General features: G+C 36.5%; 1 protein-coding gene across 2 annotated transcripts in view; it reads left to right on the top strand.

Moving 5' to 3' along the window:
• The window catches only part of LOC122562734 (mediator of RNA polymerase II transcription subunit 13-like), a 236,468-nt gene that overhangs the window by 151,657 nt on the left and 65,513 nt on the right, over positions 1-19,298 (top strand). For both annotated transcript variants that reach the window (XM_043715858.1, XM_043715857.1), the window contains exons 5-7: positions 7,433-7,578; positions 9,511-9,702; positions 12,655-12,840. In XM_043715858.1, the coding sequence (XP_043571793.1) occupies positions 7,433-7,578; positions 9,511-9,702; positions 12,655-12,840 (524 nt within the window). The remainder of the gene's footprint in view (positions 1-7,432; positions 7,579-9,510; positions 9,703-12,654; positions 12,841-19,298) is intronic.

Below are 19,298 nucleotides of genomic sequence, written 5' to 3'. Positions count from 1 at the left end.
TCCTTAAAACAGTAGCTGGAAGTCTTAGTAAAGTGACTTGACTGCTAAGACTCCTGATTGTCAGAAGAAAAATTGATTATATCACAAATGTGCTGAAAAGATATTAACACGGAGAAGGAACAAATGTGCTCAGGTGATAAGAGCAATTGAAGATGACAGTGATAGAGGTAGAAGGAGGTGTAAATAGTTCTCAAAGCGAATCTCCTACAATTTGAGAAGCTGATGCAGAAATACTGGGACGGTTAGACTCTGTTCTCATATTTAGAGAATGGACAAGAGGATCTTTGTAAGACTACTGAGAAAGTACAAAACAATCTGTAAAGGTACACCAGGATGAACTGTACTCGCTAGCCATGACATAAATATAGGCGAGTTACCTTTATATAACTATACACAGTCTAGTTGATCCATTTGGCTTGGCATCTAACACTGTTGTTGAACTCCAGCTGCTCTGACTAGGTTCAATCAGGTAATTCTCTACCATGTACCGAAATTCTGTTTCCACCTGAGCTTGTTTTTCTGGGTTCCAGTGAAAAGTCTTTTTTTCAGTAGTGAGGAAGAGTCACTGGACTTCAACACATTAACTCTGCTTTCTTCCAGCAGATGCAGCCAGAACTGCTGAATATCTCCAGCAATTTCTCCTCTTGTTCCAGATCCTTTAGCATCTGCAGTTGTTTCTGTTTTTATTATACTTTGTTCCTGTCGTAGTTTGTGATAACACTTCAAAAGTGAATGCAAGATAAGTCGAGACCTGTTCAGGCAATTGCAGTTACTGGTTTAGTGGTAAATTTAACAATAACTTAATTTGTGAAAGCGAGAGTGACTTACTTGGGACATGTGGTTGGAAAAGGACTGATGTTGCCAAGGATAGCAAAAGTGAAAGCTTTAATAGAACTCCTTGTTCCTTAAACTAAATGAGAAATCATGAGGTTTTTAGGAATGTGTGGATTTTCCTGGAAATTTGTGTGTACTTTAACAGGTAGCATTTGAGAAGCTAAAGACAACCTTAAATGAATCAGCATTGGCCTCCCCTGATTTTTCCAGACCTTTCAAAATAGCAGTTTATGCTTGTGATTTTGGGAGTATGTATTGTCATTTTGCAGGATGATCAGTCAAGAATAGAGAAATAAGTTCTTTATTTTTGTCTGTAAAATCTATGGACGACAAGGAGAAGTTGCTGTTTTCAAAAACAGGGATTTACCTTGATGACTGCCTAATTTCCCAGCTCTGTTCTGTGGATGTTAGTTCCTGTAACGTGCAGATGATCGGGGCAGAGGAATTGCTTACAAGTGAAGCTGATTGATCTTCAGCTAAGAAAGCAGGCTGAAACTGGAAGCAAGCTACAGAGTGGATAGAGAGTTGAGCTAGAAAAAACACAGCAGGTCGAGCAGCATCAGAGGAGGAGGGCAGTTGACATTTCAGGTTGGAACCTTTCATCACTGCTCCTCACGAAAGGTTTCGACCTGAAACTTCGACTCCCCTCTTCTGATGTTGCTCGACCTGCTGTGTTTTTTCCGACTCAACGCTATCCTTTCTGATTCTCCAGCAGCTGCAGTTCTTACTATCTCCAACAAACTACAGAGACATAGACAGAAAAACACAAAAGTGTGTCATGGTTCTCCCCAGCAAAAGTTGCCTGTTTGCTGTTTAAAAATAAGCTCAGTTTAAACTTGAAGTAAACCTTTCCTGCAGCAGTTGCTATGAGTTGTGACTTTTGAATTGACAATTTGAAAACATTTTCCAAATGAACCAGTCAATCTATTACTTACAAGTCAGTAGAAACTTCCAGAGAAAGACAGCAGAATACCAAGGACCCGGCTAACCGAAATAGGATCATCTCAAAATCTGAATTGACAAGCAAAGATGATTGACCCGACTTTACGATTTTTTTCTACCTATGCCAATAATCAATTTCTCCTCATTTGTGTGTGTTTGTCAGGGGCAATTTATCAGGCAGTTAGAATGTGTGTTAGTACATGTGCAGTGATATTTTAAATTATCTTGTAAGGGGAGTCTGTTGGAATAATTAATTTTAGAAAAAATGGATAAGAATTTGAGCAAGGGTAGGGACGTTACTGAGTGGAAGTTAGCAATCTTCATGATGGTACAGATATGTAGTTGGAATCTCAATCCATGGTCAATTATGCCAGCAAGTTTGGGGAACACTCTAGTTCAGTTGCCAGGAAGAGAGATGGAGTCAGTATCTAGAAATTGGAATTTGTGTTGGGGAACTCAAAATAGTGCCAATAAAATAATTAACCCCTTATCTAATTGGAGAACGTTTCTTGCGTAGTATTAGATGCCCAACAAGCAGTTTTGACAATTTGGTGTAGAAGATTAGTTTTACCACTGTTTCAGTGTTCAGTGATCTTACTACTTCAGAATGAATGAAACACCTTAACATCTTACATTTTTGAACAGCCTACATAAATGCATATTATTGTTAAGAATGTACCTCGTCAGACAATTCTATGCTAAAATTAATAGACTAGGACAAACTTAGATGGCTTCACCTTTTGCCTGGTATTGCATTTTTAAATGACTGAAAGTAAGGTGACATGTGACCATGTTAAATATAATTTTTTAAACGCAGTTCCTAATGTATGATCAAGCAAGATTTATAGATTTGCGTGAAAATAGCTAAGCCTAGTTTTGCTCCGTTATATTAGCTATGCTTTTATTTCAGTCTCTTTGCTTCTTGCTCATTTTTGATACTACTGATTTCCAAAATGTTCCTGGAAAAAAGAATGAGACCAATGCACTTCGATTATTGCTCAACTAAATTTAACTCTAGTTTTCAAAGAAAAGGAATAAATAATCTGTAAAGAAGCTACGTTCCCTTTAGGTGGACACACACAGCCAACAGTTCTTACTGCAGTTACTTTTCTGTTTCATCATTAGTAACATGGTGAATAACATTGCCTGTTGCTATGAAAGCAAACCTTTGAGTATTGTGTATAAAATGCTTTTGTGATCTTTTCTGCTGTATTTTGGCACTGAAAACTTCAAAGTCTTGTGGATGCATGAAATGAATGATTTTCAGCAAAGGAATAGCAACAATTTGTGGGGGTTTTTTTTAGTAGGCAATGCATTTTAATACCTCAAAGAGATAGCAATTTGGGAATGTCTTAAAGGACACAAATGTAATAGAAGCTTGTTTTTCTCTCCCTCATTCCCCCATAGTCCCAACTCCACCAGTGGTGGAGTGATGAAAATGAGCACTTGATATTGGATTTAGATTACTGAAAATTTTTTAAGTGATATGGGGCTGGAGAGGGATTTGAAAACATGAATGAGAATTTTAAAAACATCCTTAGACAGCACCTTTCAAACCCATAACCATTTCTATTTAGATGGACAGGGATAGTAGATTCTTCAGAACACTGCCATTTGCAAGTTCCTCTCCAAATCACTCACCATCCAAACTTGAAATTGCATCGCTGTTCTCTCATTGTTACTGGGTCAAAACCTCTCTCTAATGACATTGCAGCAGTTCAAGAAGGCAGCTCACCGTCGCCTTCTCAAGGGCAACTAGGGACTGGCCAGCCAGCAAGCCCCACATTCCGAGAATGAATAATAAACTAAACAAAATCTGGAACCAGCTTGCTTATTTTTCTCCATATAAATTGAAAGATGAATTTCAGTGTTATAGTATCATGCTGCAGCATAATGGGTAGTTCGTGTGAAAATGTTCAATGTGTACAAATAATACGTATCTCAGGAATTGGTTAGCTCAGTTGGCTAGATGGCTAGTTTGTGAGGCAGAGTGATGGCAGAATTGAACCCACACTGTTAGCTTTGGTTGAAGGGCTCTCCTTCTCAACTTCTTCCTTTACCTAAGATGTGTGGTTAAACCATGACCAGTAATCTCTCCAAATGAGAAAGTAACCCCATGGTCCAGTAGGACAGTGGCAACTTTACTGTTACCTGATAAGTGAATGGTGACCCTGAAGTGTAATATGGTTAACTTTTTGCCTTTTTTCAAAAACTGCATTTTTTTTTCTCCCTCGTTGTACTCTGGGCACCTCCAACCCATTTTCATTTCTCTAAATTAAACTCAAATGTGTGGAAATTAATTTCAAACTAGTTCTGAGTTAATTTGAGGGTTTAGCTCTGTAAATAATGCAACCAATATTCAGATCAAATTTTCCATTCACCTTTTGATGATGTAACATTATGGAATCTAAGTCTTATGAAATTAGTGTGGTCACTTTATTAAGGAAGTAAGATTAAATTGTACTTTTAAGACAAAACAGATCCATTTCATTGTTTTTAAATGAATTCAATATGATGGTTAATTTGACTGCTTGTGAATTTATTGCATCTAGAATATGCTAAAGATGACAAGATATAAATTGGACTTATTATCAAATATGGGTTAGCTATAGTTGACATTTACTGAATAAATTTTGTAATGAATAAAAATTGTTAATAATTCAAGAAAAATAAATGGGTTTACAAAATCTAAATACCTCTCCTGGTTTTGTCTTATTAATGTATATGTGGCATTGTGTGTGTGAATGTTGTTTCATCATTGGCAATAAACTATTTGCAAAGCTTCGTCAAGGTGCACACTAAATTCCTTTCACTTAACAAAGTCTTACTTCTCAGTGCTGTAGTGGAGTTTCTGGGCTTCAAAGCAAATACTGGTCAATCTTGGAGTTGCGGGACTGAATAGTCTTTCTGTATTTGAGAAAATTTTTGATTTAGTGCATTAGATTTTGCTTATTTTTTAAAAAGCTCTTACTACAAAAGATAATATTACAGGTGTTGACTGATATTCTCAGATTTAATATAGGTTTAAATAAATTGATGCATAGCCATGGTCATTATGGCACAGAAAACCATTTGCCCCATCAAGGCTAAATTATATTGGTGCTCAATATTAGAGTTTTTGGGGGCAGTTTTTTAAGATGCAGTTTTGTTTTAAAAATCAAACTGTATCTTCCTGATTGTGTTTCCATTATGGATGTTGGAACGCTGCTAATCGATGAGAGAAAATCCAGAACAACTTGGTGCAATTCAGGGCAGTAGGGTGGTGCAGACATTGTATTTGTGAACTCATATTGTAGGGAAATGATTTTTTTCAAGTGCATCAATTATGCCTAAAATGAAATAAAACTGGAGATATTTGATGCACTTAATTTCAGGTCACTGGCTTTTCACCAAAAGTAGAAAAGGTTAGATGTCAACAGGAGTTACACAACTACAGAGAAAGAGAAGGAACAAAAGGCCTTTGTTAGGGTGGAGGGCAAAAAGTGCCAAAGCAAAGATGGTGCAAGACAAAACCAGATTCTACTCAGAGGTAAAGAAACAAAAAAGGAGTCTGGAAAAGGTGTAATTGGCAGTGGTACAGTATTACCAGTAACAACTAACTGGGTTTTGGGGTGGGGTTGCACCGGAGAAAAAGAACTGAAGCAGTAAGTACGTACTTTAAGGAAAAATTAGACATGTTTGGGACAGTGATGTCCAGCTAATGCAGAAGGGGAAAGATCATCAGGCGTTCTTTTATAGACCGTGGAGAAATATCGTTAAAGGGTGATAATTTTGAAAAATTTGTGAAGTTGACTAAAAGAAGAGTTCCTGTGTTTATTTCACTAATTTCAATACTGTGAATCTGCCATTTTGGTTTTGTAAAATAAATAAACCATTTTATATTTTATAAGGGATTAGAATATTGTGCCAAAAAATTCATGAACATTGCATAGTGTTCACATTTTTAAAATGCTTGAAATCTTATGTAGCTGGGGACTGATGATAGATAAATCAGTGCTAAAAAGAGAAAACTTATTGACTGCCATTACGAAGTAATGGTAACAAGCAATTTTGCTAATGTGTGATATACTAGAAATTTGTTCAGTTCTGGAGTAACAGTAATTTATGATTTTACTTAACTGTTTTGAATTAGATTGTGTAGCTGTATATTTATATTGATCCAGAGCTGTGATTATTGACTTGCTAAGGTAAACCACTTTGTTGCATTATTGTGTGTGGCTAGATGCATAATAATATAATATGTCCATATAACACAATATTTTAAAAGATGTGTCTTGCTTTTTTTTAAATAACATTTGTAAAATGAACATTATATATCAATGTATACATATTGTAAGTATTTTGAATTTAAGTACTCCATCAAAATGGATTTTTAAAAATGTCAATCCAGTTCACCTCCAGGAATAAGCCTAATAATTATGTATCAATGTAGAAATAGTTAATGACAGGTTTGCTTGCTTTCATCGTTATTTACAAAATGGCAGGGCTAAGCTGGAAATTGGCATGAAATTAAGGAACGTTATGTCTTCCTGCACCCTTGTTGACTTGCTTCCAGATAAATCCTTTAAATGTCATGCCAGTCTTTCTTTTGATCTGCCAAGGCAAAAATTGTGTTGACTATTTTGGCAGCAAATTCTACACATGATACATTAAATGCAACTTTGCACATCTATAGCGTGGTTCTGAGTTAAAATTCCTTTTGGCTAGAAGTTGTTTTGAGTACATTCAGTGTAGTTTTATTATTCACCGAAGTCTAATTCTACTGTTATTTCCAGCAAGGTTGGCATGTACATTGTGAACAGTCACTCTTAACAGACGACATTCAATCCAACCCCGTAGAGGACTGCAGTAAATCTGTCATTTTGAATGAGACAAATTGGCACCTGTTCTAAACATTTTATATAGTTGTGGAATTTGAGACTTTGCCAGAACTGATGAACAGGCGATTCGGAAACCTAGATTTTGAGTTCCAAGCACAGTTGTAAAGCAACCTCCAAGATTTAAAAATAAATCTTAAGTTTTGCTTTTTTGATAGCAAGACTTAAATGTCAGAATTGGCTATATAGAGCTGTATTTACTACTGAGCTACAGCTCATCTTTGTGCACTGCAAACAAAACTGATTTAGTACAAGATTTTTAGGATGTATGCCAATTCCATTCTACAAGCATCCGTGGTGATCTGCTTCAGTTTTTAACTGTGGAAATATCCTTAACCGAAAAGGTGCATTGCTCATTTTTAGGTTTTAATTTCCCTTCGGCTGCAATTGAATAAATTATCTGCAGCATGTAAATGTGTAAAAGATGACTTTAGAAATTTCATTTTAAAACAACGTCACTTTCTTGATGGTAAGCAACTTATAAACTTGCCTCGTGTTCTGTATTTGACTTGACGCCTGTATAGGAACTTTGAAACCGTGCCTAGATTTTTACTGGATCACAGACTTTCTTTGCATTGATCGTGGGTTATATGAGACTCTCTTATGTTCTTATTCCTCTCTGGTTCTCTTTTATTGCGTTAACTTAGGAACTATAACGGTCCTCCATTTCTTTATAGCATTTCTTTCTCCATTTACCATTACTTATTTCCTTTTGTTCTTGTAAAAATAAGTATTAAACAATAATAATGTGTATTGATTTCTCTTACGTTCTTTCACAGTGAACACCTTTCCTGTTCCTTTACCTTCTTTCTGCATGGAGAGAGCAATGTCTGCACAAGTGTTGAAATTGCCCAACATCAACCTGTGTACCTTGTCAATGAAGAGCACATCAACATGGCACTATCATCAGCCTCACCTTTCCAAGGTTGATTACTGCACTATTTTACTGTAACACATTAAGTTCAGCCTTGCAATCTGTTTGTGATAACAATTTACAGATATTTATGCTTTTTTGTCATTTTTTAAGATTGATGTAGAAGTTTGAACTAAAGTTAGACTCAAAGTTACATGTTGAATATTTTGTGCAGTTCAGAGGTCTTGCTTCTCAGATGCATGCCTATTTTCCTCCTCCTTTAAAACTTTGTGCTGTATTTGACTTCATGCTATACTCAGGGAGCAGAGGAGGCTGGGTCATCAATTATATTCATGTTGAGTTAGATTTTTGAGTAACAAGCGAATCAGAGTATATAGGTAGATAGAAAAGTAGATATGAGATGACAATCCCATCAGCCATGTTGTTGAATGATATAGCAGGGCATGAATGGCCTTTTCCTGATAATTGATATGTTCATATTTATGTTTAAGCACAGTGCATTAGCATTGTATGCTGAGTGTAAATCTAATAGCGTTTATGTAGTTGTAGAATGAGATTCCAAGGGTTTCACAGTCTTTGTCTAAAGTAGAGACCATGCCAAACAAGGAGATGGAAGGATGACCAGAAACTTGTCTTCGGCTCTTTTAAGGAGGGAGAAAAGGACAAACTGAAGGGGGAGCTTTTAGGCAGAGAATTTTAGATGTTTCTGCTTCCGCCAGTATTTTGAGGTGTTGGAGGGAAATATACAAGAGCCCAATGTCAGAAGAGTAGTGAATTAAAATTGAGAGCATAAACAAAATAGATCACTGGAGAAACACAGCAAGTCTGGCAGTTTCTATGGAGAAAAAGAGACAAAAGGTGTGGCACTGGAAATGCATAGCAGATCAGGCAACATTCGAGAAGCGGGAAAGTCAACATTTCAGGCATAAGCCCTTCATTAGTTCTGATGTCCGAAACATTGATTCTCCTGCTTCTTGGATGCTGTCTGATCTGCTGTGCTTTTCGAGCGCCACACTTTTTGTCTCTTATCTCCAGCAACTGCAGTCTTTACTTTGTCCTCCACTATGAAGAGAAAGCAGAGTTAACGTTTCAGGTCCAGTGACCCTCCTTCAGAACTGGAGAACTTCATTGGATCTGAAATGTGAATTCTGCTATTTCTGCACAGATGCTGCCAGTTTTGTGTTTTTCCTGCAAATTCTGTTTTAGTTTGATTCCCAGCATCCAAAGTTCTTTGTTTTTGTTTTTAATGTTGAGAGCATGACCAGGTGAAACTAGCATGGGATCTTAATAGATTCAAATTTTTAATTTTGAAGTATAGAACTGGGAACCTTGTTGCTGGAAAAGATGCAGACAATAAGTTCAATAAGAGTCTAGATTAGAGTGGTGCTGGAAAAACACAGCAGTTCAGGCAGCATCCGAGGAGCAGGAAAATCGACGTTTCGGCCAATAAGACAAATGGAAGGTTGGATCAAAGTGGAATGGGTTTGCATACATTTGTAAAATGGCTGAAGAAGTTAGGTGGTGTTTGCAATAGAGCAAATGTTCAGAAGCTTCTTTAAGATCACTTAACAAACCAAGGTTGTGAATAGCCTTGCTCAAACTGAGACAGTGGCCGAGGAAAGATATTGATGCCAAGGATTTGATGATTTATTTCAGGGTATAGGAGGTTTTAGTCCTGTTAAAATGGTCATTGTAGTGTGATAGAAACATGCTGCATGTATTTGGTCTTCCTGCTAAATCCAGATTCAGTGGTGGTACCTACAAAAACCTTTTTGTTTTTGAGAGTTAAGTGGGTCACCTGAATGTAGTTTTAGAATGACTTTTCTTAAGCTTTGAAAACCAGACTTCAGTCTCATGCTGCAAATTTCTGGACTATTTTGAGCACTCGTCCACGATTCTCAAAAAAAAGCTTGATTAGGCATCAATAACAAAAGATTACGATTTTTCTGGAAAAACGTTCAAAATATCATCTGCTTTTCACAGTCATCATTAGTCCGTTTGGGCTGAATGGCACACTTACAGGCCAGACATACAAGATGTCTGATCCAGCTACAAGGAAATTGATTGAAGAATGGCAATACTTCTATCCAATGGTACTGAAAAAGAAAGAAACAAAGGAGGAAGAAGAGATGGATTGTGATGATGACTTCCCTGTAGCTGTTGAGGTTATTGTAGGTGAGTGTGGAATAGTGTTACTAATGCAATGTCGTTTCAAGACTATTTAACTGTGTGTATAGTTAAAGGATTGCATTAATGCAATTTCTGTTCACTGTTGAATATTACAGCCATCGTTGTTCAACCACCTTTCACTTGTCACGGGCATAATTTTTGATAATACAGAAAGCTCTCTGTTTGCATTGTTGTGGCAAACAAAGGTCTATGTTGAGTGTCTCTTTAAAACAGCCTAGTTACTTTGGAATCATAAAACCAAGATTCCTCTTGTATTGAAAAAAGCTTTTATCTTCTGATTAGTTACAAATTCCATACAAAAATTTAAGTATTAAGTAATTTTACTCCTCAATTTTAATCAACTACAGTTAAGTAAACTAACTTTTCTTAAAAAAAATTAACTGGAATTTTCACTGCGCTTTAACCCTGGGTCTTTGGTCAAATCTGGGATTAAATTTATGGGCAGCATCATGAGCTGCTCAATTCTTGTTTAAATAAGTTTTGATTGCCTCATTGCATTGTCCCATTGAGAAAAACAAGTATTTTTAACGAAAAAATGTTTGCCAAATCAAATAACACACACACTTCCCATTCTTATCCAAATTTGGCCTTGTGCTTCTTAAAAGTGAAAACTTAGTTGTCAGATCTCTCTTAGCCTCTGTGAATTATTCACATTTTCCACATATTTTAAAACAGAACTTTGATAATATGCAAGATTAAAATTAAATAATTGTGCAACATATTATCGCTTTGCAATAATAATAAGTCACGGCTCATTATGATCAACAGTTTAGTAGTAACCTGTGGCTGCATGCACACACAAAGAGAATGTTTTGAGTACTTTGTATTTGATCAGTCATCAAGTCAGAATTGATAAGATGTAATCCTTCTGTAACTTGAATACTCACAAACCGTTTCTGTTTATGTTAATAGCTTTTATGGCTTTTGAGCATGATGCATGCAAGATCTGCTTAAAAACAGTTGTGATGAAACTGTGCATTTTGTCTTGTTTGTGCTTTTGGCTGAAAAGAATGATCAATTACTTTCACTACGACTTGTATAGTAGCACTATAGTAGCACCCCTATAACTGTTAGACTGAACTCCCTTCAAATGTATTCAGAGATTGTCTGGACTCTAACTTTTATCTTAAAGGCAAATGTAAGGTGCTGTGTTTTAGGTGTCATTCAATTGGTTTCACTACTTGACTGAAAGCAAAGCGCACTTTACTCTGAGGAAGGGTCACCGGACCTGAAAGGTTAATCCTGATTTCTCTTCACAGATGTTGCCAGACCTGCTGAGCTTTTCCAGCAATTTGTTTTTGTTTCTGATTTACAGTATCTGCGGTTCTTTTGTTTTACTCCTATCCTATACTTAAAAGATAGAAGGATTACAATTTTTAACTATTATTCTGTTAAGTTTTCCAATAGATTATTTAGCTAATAAATGGCAACTGTTCCAATGTCGTAACATGCTGTAAACACACCGTTGGAAAAGGTAAATTTTGTCAAATAGATTGTCTCACATGTAATGATTCTCCAATCCAGGAGGAAAGAGCATCAAGACAAAATTCTGGCAGAGAGAAAGAGAAGTCAAGCTTTTAATTGTAAACAAGAAATGTATGCCAGCTTTGAAACCCCAATAACTACTGAAAGTTAACTTCTGTGGGAACCTGCCTCTACCCATTCATGCTGCTTCACTTGCTCCAACCTTTTAAAATAAAAATTCGAGGTGCCTCAAGTTTGCTTTATTGGCTTGGAACAGATTGCTTGGGGCCTCTGTCTCAAGATCGCTTCATAAAAGAAAACCAAGACAAAACACACTTCTTAAATGCCATACTGCCGTTACATAATGAAAAATGCGTTTCGAGAAGATTTGTAGCTCAGGTTGAGGTTCTGGATATACGTTTGCTCACTGAGCTGGAAGGTTGGTTTTCAGATGTTTCGTCACTATACTAGGTGAGCCTCTGGATAAAGCCCTGGTGGCATGGCCTGCTTTCTATTTATATGTTTCGATTTCCTTGAGTTGGTAACGTCATTTCCTGTTCTTTCTCGGGGGTGGTAAAAGGGATCCAAGTCAATGTGTTTGTTGATAAGAGTTCTGGTTGGAATGCCGTGCTTCTCTGAATTCACGTGCGAGTTTCTGTTTGGGTTATCTTCCTCATCTCTATGTAAGGATACTAGCGAGAGTGGGTCATGTCTTTTTGTGACTAGTTGATCATGTATCGTGGTGGCTAGTTTTCTGCCTGTTTGTCCAATGTAATGTTTGCTACAGTTCTTGCAAGGTATTTTGTAAATGACATTAGTTTTGCTTGTCTGTATAGAGTCTTTCAAGTTCATTAGCTGTTGTTTTAGTGTGTTGGTGGGTTTGTGGGCTACCGTGATGCCAAGAGGTCTGAGTAGTCTGGCAGTCATTTCTATGATATTTTTGACTTTGGGGAGAGTGGCTAGGATTTCTGGACATTTTTTGCCTGCATGTTGAGGTTTATTGCTGAGAAATCGGTGGACTGTGTACATTGGGTACCTGTTCTTTTTGAATACACTGTATAGGTGATTTTCCTGTGCACTGCATAGTTCCTCTGTGCTCCAGCGTGTGGTGGCTCGTTGGAATAATGTTCTGATGCAGCTTCGTCTGTGGTATGGTGTGGTGATGAAACATCTGAAAACGAACCTTCCAGCTCAGTGAGCAAACTTACATTCAGAACAAATAATATGCATACTTTTGAAATTACTTCTATTTTGATTGTTTTCAAAGCTTAATCCTCTAATGTATATAATTTCTTATGAAATGAAGGTGCTTTAAGAATTGAAAATATTTTACTTTTAGCCAAGAAAAGGGGGAATATTCCTTTTTCTGTGAATCAAATGTATTACCTATTATGTTCAGATGAAGTTGCACTGTGATCTTCCAGTGAATAGCTTTAGCGCTTCTTCATATTATTTGTTTTTGCGTTTTTGTAGGTGGAGTGAGAATGGTATACCCATCAGCTTTCGTGTTGATTCCTCAGGGGGATATCCCTGTAGTTTCAAATGCTGCTAATGCAGGAGGCCATACAAATCCAACACAAGGATCAGTAAGTGTGAAGGACACCTTAAGTTGTGGATTGCCACTCACACCACCCACCTCTCCTGAGCAGGCCATAATAGGTATGTTTTGCATGCATAATTAGTGAAATTAATTATCTTAACTTCAGTGATTTATACTTTGTAAAACAATTATTGTGTGATAAAATCTAATATCATCCAGCAGATGCATATTAAATGTTGTTGAGTTCTGTGCCTTTGATTTTTGAGTTCAGTGATCTACTTTGGTGTCCAATACTTGTCCAAAATATTCCTATCGGGAATGTATTTTCATTTTTCTTCTTTTCCCCCCAGTTCTGTTTATAAGCCATTTTGTAGATTTATGCAATGTCTCTTCATAATTATCTTTCTTTATAGACTAACTTTTGTTATCTTGACCATAATTTTTATTTTGAATGTCTATAAACAGATCTAACAAAAAATTGTTTTCCTGATTGAACCCATATTTGATGTTATCACATGTAGTTATTCAGTTTTAATTGTGTGTTGGATTATAGAAACCATGATCACTGGTGCGTCCTTTACCCTATAAAATAAAATCGCAGGATTTGTTTGGAGGGTAGGGGGATGAGTTTTATTTGTTATACGTGGTGCAAGGTTTCAGTATTTGCAGAGTACAGAGCAAATAATTCATTTTGTAAGCATTTTGAAGTAATAACTTTAATCATTTCTGCATTTCTCTTTCCCTCCCATCCCCACTTTGTGAAATTTTAATGCAGTTCATTCGACTGTAGCAAGCTACGTAGATGAATAAATGCCAAAGGTTTTGGACAGTTTTAGCCAAGTTTATTAAATGGTCATAAGTATTTTGGGGTTTGACTAAATAAATATTTAGGTCTGTCGCAAGATGTGTATATTGATTTATTTGATCTTAATGCTCTGAAAGTTGCTCTATCGTGATTCAAGAGGATGTGCCATTGGTGTTTTGTTTTCTTGATTTGTCTTTTTTCCCCATCAAGTACAACATCTGTTTTTCATCTATTTATTTACCATGTGATACAAAAATAAGTGCAAAAATTATCATTTCAATGTGACGACATTGTCTTAAATTGTGAAATTCTTCCAGTGAATTTTAATCTCTAACTCCTTTAATGGATGTTAGGTGATAGAAACTGCACATTTTCTAACATTAAATCGTTTATAAAGTGTTGAGTAAAATATGAAAGTAGAGACCCCTCTGTGTTTGGAATCATTCTGTAACTTGATGAACTGTTCAAACTTATCCATTAACAAAACTGACATAATATTTTAATCTCTTTGAAAAGTTGCTTTTAATAAACCAGAGACGTTTGGGTATTTGACTAAACAATTTAGTATCCTGTATGAGTATTACCCCTATGCCAAATCTAACCTTTTAAGAAAAACTATTGAGGAGAAAGTGAGGTCTGCAGATGCTGGAGATCAAAGTTGAAAATTTATTGCTGGAACAGCACAGCAGGTCAGGCAGCATCCAGGGAACAGGAGATTCGACGTTTCGGGCACAGGCCCTTCTTCAGGAATGAGCAGAGAGTGTTCAGCAGGAGAAGATAAAAGGTAGGGAGGAGGGACATGGAGGAGACATTGCTGTTTGAGCATGAAGGAAATCTCGGGTATGATGCCTCTGATCGTGTACAGTCATGTTTGAAGCAGATGTTGAGCAGACAGCTGTGGCTGATGTTCTGATTATGTTCTGTTAATCTTTGTTCATTCATACCATAGGTTCATACGAAGTTTCATAATCGACAGGCACATGCTCCTGGCAGTGACACCTCCTGTCTTAGCTTCTCATACGATGGCAACACCCTGGCCTCACGTGGTGGTATGTGTCTGTTTCTGTACATATAAATATGTGCCTCGTAAGTACTGCGCAAGTGTTGCACCTCCTGCGGTTGCAAGGGAAGGTGCCGGGAGTGGAGGTTGGGTCGGTGGGGGGTGTGGATCTGACAAGGGAGTCGCGGAGGGAGTGGTCTCTACGGAAAGCTGATAGGGGAGGGGAGGGAAATATATCCTTGGTGCTGGGGTCTGTTTGGAGGTGGAAAACTATTGTCAATAGCACTGAGAGTTGTTAACAATGTTTATATAAATACACAATACCTGACTTTACTGATGCACTAAGACGGTCATTTAAAAATATAACTATTTAAGTATTATCTATTTTCTTCTATCCTGTCGCCATGTTTAAAATAAAGTACATTAAACTGTTTGTCCTCAAAATCTGTATTTTAAAAAATGCAAGTTGAGGCAAATACTTTAATTGGCACATCTTAAAAAGAAGAATCTATTGAGTATATTCAGTTTTTTTTTCTGAACTTGGTGCACTGTAAACATTTGATTAAAAATAACTCCAGAAATAGCAGTGACCTGTATCCTTTAATCAGCTTTTTGGAATTACTGTGCAAAAATGGGTTGGCTTCATTCAATTTTGAACTCTGAGCTCCCCCTACTGATATTATCTGGCAATTGCAGGTTTTTAGAATGTCTTTTGGTGTGGAAATTGGACAAATTGCGTTTGACTTGCACTTTTCATTTAGAATACTTTCTTCATGTATACTAATAGTTTTTATTTCTATGTTTCAACTTGCAAATTGAGCCATGCTGAATGCAAAATATAGTTACATCAATGCCAAAGTGGTCCAATTAATCAGCAGCTAAATTCTGTAATGCCATAAATAAATAATTCTACAGAATGGCAATTAATTATGGATTCTCTTCTTAAAACAAAATGAGGAAATTTATCTGTTTTTAAATCATCATCCAATTCCATAAATAAAACCTGGGATTTGTAGAGTTGCAGGAAGATTTTCTGTTTACTATTTATGTATTTTTCTTTGATAAGAACAGGAATGGCCCGTTAGGTCTGATCCACCATTCTAAACCATGGCAGATCATGTCTTCAGTGTCAATTTTGGGATTATTTTCATATTTCTTCATGTCAATAGTCTCCAGAAATCTATCCATTTCTGTCTTGAATCTGCTCAATGGTTGTGCCTCCATAGCCCCATGGGGTAGAGAATTCCAAAGATTTGCAGCCTTCAGTGAAGAAATTGCACTGTGTTAAATTATCTCCCCCTTATCCTGAGGTTAGGTCCTCAATTTTAAGAGGCACAGCTAAGGCAAACAGCCTATCTAGATCCGCACTGTCATGCCCAGCATGAATTTTGTAAATTTCAATGAAACATCGCATTGTTAGAAATTCTACCCAAGACAGATTTCTCAACCTCAAGACAGTCCTGTCACCTCAGGGAGTAACTTGTTGACCCTTTGTAAAAATCTCACCACATCAGGGTATAGTCCAACAGGTTTATTTGGAAGCACTAGCTTTCGGAGCACTGCTCCTTCAGGTGTTGAACCCTTGTTGCATTCCCCCTGGCAAGGATATATTTCTTTCGGCAAGGAAACAAAAAGTGTACACAATACTCCAGGTGAGGTATCATCAAGGCTGTGTGCAGTAAGACATCTTTGCTTCTGTACTCATTTCCTTGAAATGAATGCCAAAATACTATTTGCCTTTCTAGTTGCTTGTTGCACTTGTATATTAACTTTTAATGGCTCATGGACAAGGGTACTGAGATCATTTTGGACACTTGTACTTCCCAGTCTTCCACCACTAAATAAATATTCAGCTTTTCTGTTTCCTTGATCAAAATAGAGATCTGTCACACTTACTTACATTATATTTCATGTACCATATTCTGTCATTCATTTAACCTTGTCCAAGTCCCCCTGAAGCTACCTTGAACCCTCCTCACAATTTGCTTTTCCTTAACAAAGATAAATGTTAGCCCATAACAGCTGGGGATAGGAGAATTTATAGTGGCAATTCATAGTTTGATATCATAAAATGTGGAAATATTATTTTTGATCCCCATATGTAAATCATTTACAAAGATTGGAACTGTTGTGGATCTAACACTGAGGCTTATTATATGCCTCCAGTAACAGTAAACATCATAAGAATGATATGTTTATTCTCTCATTTGATTTCTCTTCGCCAGTTTTCAATCCATGTATATTCCTTCAAATCTCTCGAGGGACTTTATACAGCAAAAAACATCCTTCAAAAAAAATTGTCAAACATTATTTCCCTTTAAATCCATGTTAATTCCACCTATCGTTTGCTGTTATTTTCCAAAAGTACTATTATAAAGTTCTTTATAACAGATTCTAACACTTCATCTATGGATGGCATGCTAACCAGCCTTTTGTCCTCCAATATTCTTTTTCCTGTCCTTGAGTAGTGAGGTATTTGCAACCTACTAGTCAGCAGAAACATTTCTAGAAACTGTAAAATTATGCAAAATGAACTCCAATGCATTCACCATCCCTTTTTCTACTTCCTTCAAAACTCTGGGGTGATGGCAATCTGACCCAGGAAATTTATCAACCGAAATTTCATCAGCTAATTTTTCAAATGCTCCCTATTTACAAATATTAATTTTTCTTAGCTTTTCAGTTGCGCACATTCCTTGGTCATCTGGTATATTTGAGAGATGCAATGCATTTAAGTTTCTCCACCATTTCCCTGTTTGCAACTGTAAATTCTCCTGTCCCTAGTTCTTGTAGGCCAACATTTATCTTTGTTAAACATTTTCCTCTCACATTGATAGAAACTTTTGCAATCTGCCTTTATGTTCCTCACTAGCTTGCATTCATGTTCTCTCTTCCCCTTCCTTATCAGTTTCTTGGCTGTTATTGCTGGGTCATGAATTGTTCCCATCTTTAGCCTCATCACTATTTCTGGCATTCTTATAATGAACTTCCTTTGATCTGATGTAATCTTTCACTTATTTTAGGTAACTTAACATCGGATTTTTCATGTCTAGGGTCATGGTGCTTAATTATTTTTAGAACTCGAATTATTAATTTAGATATGCGTGTGCCTAAGGAAACTTACGGAATGTGCTCAATTTAGGTACATTGTTTTGAAATTTAGATTGAAGTTAACTCTACTCTGCTTCAGCAATCTGATTCATCTGTTGAAAAGAATTAACAATTTCTCCATTTGTCACTTGGAATTTGACACTCCCTGATTAAGATTTGTTACCTTTTTTGTGTGTGGTACTTCTATTTGTACACTCAGCTTTTATTGACTACCAAAACCTTTTGATATGGCATGTTATTAAATATCTTCTGTAAGACTAAGTGCATTGCATTCACTATAACCACTTTAGCCATGTCATTTACTCAAAGACCTCCAATAAATTGGTTACTTATGATTTCTCTTTTGCAAAACCACCCTGACTCTGCCTGATTATCTTGAACTATTCTGTGTGTCCTGCTGTAATGGCTTTAGTAATGAATTTTAACATCTTTCTTACAGTAAATGTTATGTCAACAGGTCTGTAGTTTCCAGCTTTCTGTCTCTCAACTTTAGAAGAAATGTGTTGATTCAGTTTAAAGGAATGGGCGGCACGGTGGTTAGCACTACTGCCTCACAGTGCCACAGACCCGGGTTCAATTCCCGCCTTTGTGCAAACTCCACACAAACAGTTGCCTTTCTCCCTATGCTAAATTGCCCGTAGTGTTAGGTGAAGGGGTAAATGTAGGGTAATGGGTCTGGGTGGGTTGCTCTTCGGAGGGTCGGTGTGGACTACTTGGGCCGAAGGGCCTGTTTTCACACTAAGTAATCTAATCAATCAAATATACAAAATTTTGGAAAATTAAACCCAATACATCAGTTATTTCTAGTTGTTTCCTTTAAGACCCTAGAATAAATTCCATTAGGACCCAAGAATCTGCAGCTCCAACAATTTACTCTTACCACTTCTCTGGTAATGTTTAGTTTTCCAGAGTTTGTTCCCCTCTTCCATTTCCTGATTTAAAGCTATTTCTGGGATGTTACCTGTACCCTCTAAAGCGAAGCAGATGCAATATACCTCTACATCGCCTTATTTTCCATTATTTATTTCCCACATATGCTTTCGTGCTCCCTTTTTATAATATCCATAGAAACTCTGATCTCCTTTCTATATTTATAGCTGTCTTTCACTAATGTTTCCCTCATTAATCTTTGTCATTCTTGGCAGTTTTCTGTATTTTGTAAATGGTCTGATTTACCACCCATCTTTCTGCAAATATATGCCTTTTCTTTAAGTTTGATACAATCTTTACCTTTTATTTAATTAACCATAGGTGTAGATCTTCCCATAGGGACTTTTCCTCTTTGTTAGAATGTATCTATTGAGTATCCTGAAGTAAGTGTGTTTACGACTACATGTGTTGTGACCTGTCCCTTAAGCAAAGTTTTCATTACACTTCAGTTCTATTTTTATGTTTTTGTATTGCCCTTATTTGATATTAAAGTATTAGACTCTGACTCTCTGTTCAATCCCTCAAACTGGACTAAATTTCGATCATAATATGATAATTACCACATAGGAGTGTCTTCACTATGAGGAAATTAATTAATTCCATTTTTTTTGCACAGTGCTAGATCTGGCTTGGTTTCTGAACAACTCCAGAATTTCCTATTTTCAGAATCTTTCCCAAAACATGCTGTAAATTCTTCAACTCAGCTACCTTTACACAAATGATTTTTCTAA

This window comes from Chiloscyllium plagiosum, chromosome 25 (assembly GCF_004010195.1).
Source record: "Chiloscyllium plagiosum isolate BGI_BamShark_2017 chromosome 25, ASM401019v2, whole genome shotgun sequence".
In the NCBI taxonomy this organism is placed as follows: Eukaryota; Metazoa; Chordata; class Chondrichthyes; order Orectolobiformes; family Hemiscylliidae; genus Chiloscyllium; species Chiloscyllium plagiosum.
Note: the sequence above shows the minus strand (reverse complement) of the source record. Positions and strands in the feature narration are given on the sequence as shown.